Raw genomic sequence first — 4971 nt, forward strand, 5'->3', positions numbered from 1 at the left:
GACTAGTTTTTTTATTCAAAAACAGAGGGTCACGAGTCCTAGGGACTTGTTTATTATTTCTTAACTTTGATAAATATTGAAAGGGGACCAGTTTATTAATTCAAGGTTTTCGTCTAATTTCGACTCCCATCTTATTGCAAGGAGTCTTATCTACTCCTAGTCGTAGTGTAAAGTATTAGTCTGTAGTCAGTGTAGTGCTGTCGTGCACCAAGCGTGATCGAGTCGGCTGTGGTCTGACAACCGTTACCGCCGGTATCATTTTCAACTATGATTTCAAATTCAGAGGATCTCAGTCTCTCAGACTAAAGTTGATCCAGAGTTCGGTGCTAGATGCCGGTTTCTCCTCTCGGCTGTGGGCCTTGGCTGTTTGTTTGTTCTTCTTCAACAAAATTTGAGGTAAATTCCTTTATTGCGAAGCCAGCTAATTTGATATGTTTTAAAAATATTAATAAGATATAATTTTCTTTAAATCAGTGAAAATGCCAGGACCTGGTAGGCCCAAAAAAATAATTAAAGGAAATCCTGAAAACTCAAGAACACTGGACGTCTTATGGGGTGTTAATATTCAGCAGGCCAGTAAAAACCATAATACTGTGTTAGGAAATACCTCCCGCTTAAAACCTAGTCAAGAAACAGTTCAAGAATCTCAGGAAAATTTACAAGTTCAAAAATCTCAGGAATATTTACAAGTTCAAAAGTCTCGGGAAAATTTGCAAGGTCAAGAATCTCAGGAAAATTTGCAAGTTCAAGAATCTCAGGAAGATTTGCAAGTTCAAGAAGTCGAAGATACAAGTCATGCCACTCCCACTAGTCTTTCAAAGGGTGCTGCAGTTGGCTCGTCAAAGCAACTGAAGGGAAAGAAAAGGAAATTTCTTCAATCTTGGAAAAATGAGTACACATTTTTAGACTTTGACGAAGACGATAACCTCATGTACTGTAAAGTCTGTAGGAGCAATGAAGGAGGAAATAATTTTAAAGAAAGCTCAAATTATTTTGTTCAGGGAACTAGTAATTTTCAAGTATCAACTATTAAAGTACATGAAAAATCTTCTTCACATCTGAATTGTGTAGCTGCACTTAAAAAAGCTGCAGAAGTATCTACAGAGCCTTTACCCATGGCCATCTTGAAGCTAAATGAGATTCACCAGACTAGATTAACGTACATTTTTAACACCGTTTATTAAGGCCCGTTCGCAAAAGCGCTTTTTGCTCAAGCTGATTGCTGAGAGAGTAGGCGGAGTTTGCTCTCGGCGTCTTCCGTGACTGTTCTCAAAAGAGCTTAGGCGGGTTTCATACGGGCGTAAGCTGGTAGCAGAGGCTGATTGTCGGAGTCAGCCTCGATCTATCGCTGCTAGATATACAGCTGATCAGCGTTATTAATTATTTTTTCCTGCTAAAACGCACAGAAGCGAAGTTTTCGTGCTTGTGCGGGTAACATGTCTCTAAAATAAAAAAGAAGCCGTAAAGGCTTTAAAAGCTGAACAGAGAGCGAAATACATTGACAATTTTGGTTTAAACCAAAGCTAAACAGCTTTTTTTCCTTTTAAACAATAAAAGCAAAACTTTGGCTCGATTTCCATCTTCTTACAATTCCTATTTCAATCTTATATTTTTGATCATGTCCAATATTATCCTATAATTTCATATAAGGTCCTAAATATCCGATATTTTTGACTATGTCGAAGTTTTCCTATGGTTTAGCATCAAATCTATTAATATTTAGCTCTTTTTATCGCGATCACATTTGACTAGAGACCGAAATTGCGGAGCTTCCCTTGCTTGCTCAGATCTTTTTTAAATTATATTTAATTAAGTTCCTCCTTTCAAAGTATAGTATTTTTTCTTATGAAATTTTTCTACAATATTTACGCCAAAATAATACTATATATAAGCATTTTTATTCCAATATTTGCCTATAAAAACACAGTTTTTCTCCTATAAAATCCTATTTTTCATGTAAGGAATTTATAAGTTTTGGCTGCGCTCCCTGTGTTCGTCCGCTATTTTCATGACGCCAGTGACTAGATTCAAGAATCAGCGCGACCAAACCAGCGCTTATGTGAACGAATTCGCGGAAGCTGAAGCTGACGCCGTAAAGCAGTCGCTTATCGAGTAAATTGGAAGCTGGAACTGCATTCTGTTCTATCAGCAATCAGCTTGAGCAAAAAGCGCTTTTGCGAACGGGCCTTTATATAATAGTGTCAAATCTGTCTTTCAAAAAATTTCCTGAATTATGCCAACTTCAGAAAACAAACGGAATTTCTATGGGAATCGCATATACTAGTCATTCTAAAACTGTACCATATTTTGCACAGTACATTTCAAAAGTTTATCAAAATGAAACCACAAAAGCATTGAAAAGTGCAAATGTTTTTGCCATAATAATGGATGGATCAACAGACCGAAGCAGTATTAACCATGAAATAGTTTACGTCTGTGTTTTAGAAAAAGGAAAACCAACCACAAAATATTTAACCATTTTAAGACCAGAATCTGGTAGCGCTGTACACCTTGAAAATAGTCTCAAAACTCATTTTGATTCACTTGGAATGATAAACTGGATTGAAAAATTAGGATGCATTGGTACAGATGGTGCGTCCGTTTACCATGGAAAACATAACGGTTTGATACAAATCCTTAGGAAACAGAAGAATGATCACTTTCTCATTGGAATGCACTGTATGGCGCACAAAATTGAGCTCTTATGCAAGGAAGCCTTCAAAGGAAATAAGAAAATTGAAGATTTTGCAGAAACTATAAGAGACATCTTCACCTTCTACCACAAATCTTACAAGAAGCTTGAAGGTATTCAGGAGATTGCGCTCCAGGTTGAAGAAACAATCTTGAAATTTGGATCCTTACCTAAGACAAGATGGCTTGCATTTCATTTCAAATCTGTTAAAGCAGTGGAAAGAAATTGGAAAGCATTGGTACTGCATCTGAGAGAAATGGAGGCCACCTCAAATGACACTAAAACACAAGCTAAGGCCAAAGAACTAAATGTAAAAACTGCGAACTCGTCATTCATTGCCACCCTCGCCCTGATGTTTGACATATACTTCCAACTTGGCCATCTTTCTGAAAAGCTTCAGAAAAGTGATATTTTGATGTACGAAGCAAAAGATGAAATTAAAAGCTCGATAAGTGAAATGAGAAATCTGAAATATGAAGGGGGAAGTAAAGTTAAGTCAGTGACGAATGAGCTTTTGCAAGTACCCGGTGAATTTCGGGGTGTGCCTATAAGAATGGATTTAGACAATTGTAACGCCTTCCTTCAAGAATGCACGGACTTGTGCGAAAATGTTGCATTATTTTTGTGTTGTGTTTTCGTATCCCCTTAACCTAGATGTCGCTAGCGTTCCCATTCTCGGATATAAGTCTAGACGAGATATTATCTCTCCTTTGTTTATAGAGTCACGCGGAATACGCGCCCTACACCGGAACGGGGAAAACACTACGCTCGTCTTAACGTCTTGTAACGTATTAGCCTCTCAGCACAATTAAACTTTATGTCATTAATTAACTGACTAGTTATTTTATTAGCTCATTATAGTTAGATTATTTAGGCTCCAACTAATACTCAGACGCAATATACAACATTTTGGAAAAACTCCTAGAAGCAACAGATAAAATTCCCGGTGAACACATATTTGATACACGAATATGGCCTGGTGATCTCAAACGATTGGATGAGTTTGGAAGATCTGAAATAAACGAGTTGGGAATCTTTTTCAAACCATTGCTAACCGATGAAGAATTCATGGGCCTTAAAACAGAATTTACATCATTTAAAAGAATGGTAGCTACCCAGTTGCCATTCAAAGTTAGGAACTCTCCAAAAAATGTATATTCATTAACCTTAGAAACATACATCAACCGATATCCTGCTCTTTGCAAGATATTCGAAGTGATTTCATTAGTTACACCTTCATCAGCTGAGGCTGAAAGGGGATTCAGCAAATGCAACATTATAAAAAGCATAGATCGCACACTAATAAGTTCCAAAAACTTAGATAATTCCTTAAGAATTTGTTTGCAAAGAATTTCATTGCAAGATTTTGAGCCTATCCCAGCTTTAACGCTTTGGTTGAATGACAGTCGCAGAAGACTCAACAACAGGAAATTACCTGCCAAAAACCCTAGCACCTCAAGTTCAAATGATTCTGAATTTTCAGACTTTGAAAATATTCTGTTTAATTTAATTGAGAATCCTTAAAAACTTTCTCTTAGTGTAATATTCCAAAAAAAAAACTACTTAAAAACTAAGCTCAAAAATTTGTGATATCTTAGTGTAATAGTTTTTTAAAAAAACTACTGAAAAAATAAGCTCAATATAATGTGATATCCTAACTATGTGATATATGTTATTAACTATTTTAATTGGCTAAATAAAATTATTGAAAATGATTTCCGACCGTGTAATTTTATATTTGTAAATAATTTTGAAATGGGACCAGTATTATAATAAATCGCACGGGGGTAACTGGTCTTGGGGACCAGTTTGAATATTATACGCGCCGAGGATTGAGAGGTTAACTAACACGCAGCGCCTCTAGCGGACTGAATTGAAAACTCTTGGCGGGAAGTTCGCGAATGGTAGATAGGCAGTTTAAAAATGGCAAGCGCTACAATTATAAAATACGTCGCATTTTTAAGCATTAGAAGGTTTAAAGAAATTATTTTAGGGATTCTACTCGTCTAAAAGTCTAAAATATAATAAAAACCAAACACATTTTTAAAGTAAGAGGTATTTGTAAGTCAAACGAAGTTAATACCGTAGTCTCTGGATAGTGTAACAGGGAAACTTCTGTAACTAAGCAAGTTTTTGATATTACCATCTATTTAAGTGTTCAAATTAAATAAATATGTTTATATTGTAAGTTAATTAAATTAACTTGCAAGTGCTTCCAGACAGACACATTTTTGAGGTTAACTGTACCTCGTAGGAGTTTTGTACATTTAATTTGGGTG

General features: G+C 35.9%; 1 protein-coding gene across 1 annotated transcript; it reads left to right on the plus strand.

Annotated features, from left to right (window-relative positions):
- Positions 1–2384: 2384 nt before the first annotated feature.
- On the plus strand, positions 2385–4216 carry LOC149625328 (zinc finger protein 862-like). The gene is made up of 3 exons (XM_089852134.1): positions 2385–3261; positions 3347–3475; positions 3585–4216. The coding sequence occupies exons 1-3, from the start codon at positions 2385–2387 to the stop codon at positions 4214–4216; spliced, it is 1638 nt and encodes a 545-aa protein (XP_089708260.1).
- Positions 4217–4971: the final 755 nt, after the last annotated feature.

Source organism: Phalangium opilio, unplaced genomic scaffold, assembly GCF_054372755.1.
Source record: "Phalangium opilio isolate 3A_F unplaced genomic scaffold, DU_Popi_V2 ptg000105l_1, whole genome shotgun sequence".
Classification (NCBI taxonomy): domain Eukaryota; kingdom Metazoa; phylum Arthropoda; class Arachnida; order Opiliones; family Phalangiidae; genus Phalangium; species Phalangium opilio.

Coding starts and splice junctions, on each gene's coding strand:
- LOC149625328 (XM_089852134.1), top strand. CDS start 2,385: ATGGATGGATCAACAGACCGAAGCAGTATTAACCATGAAATAGTTTAC. Junction 3,262..3,346: donor AAGAATGGATTTAGACAATT/GTAACGCCTTCC, acceptor CCCTTAACCTAG/ATGTCGCTAGCGTTCCCATT. Junction 3,476..3,584: donor TACGCTCGTCTTAACGTCTT/GTAACGTATTAG, acceptor ACTAATACTCAG/ACGCAATATACAACATTTTG.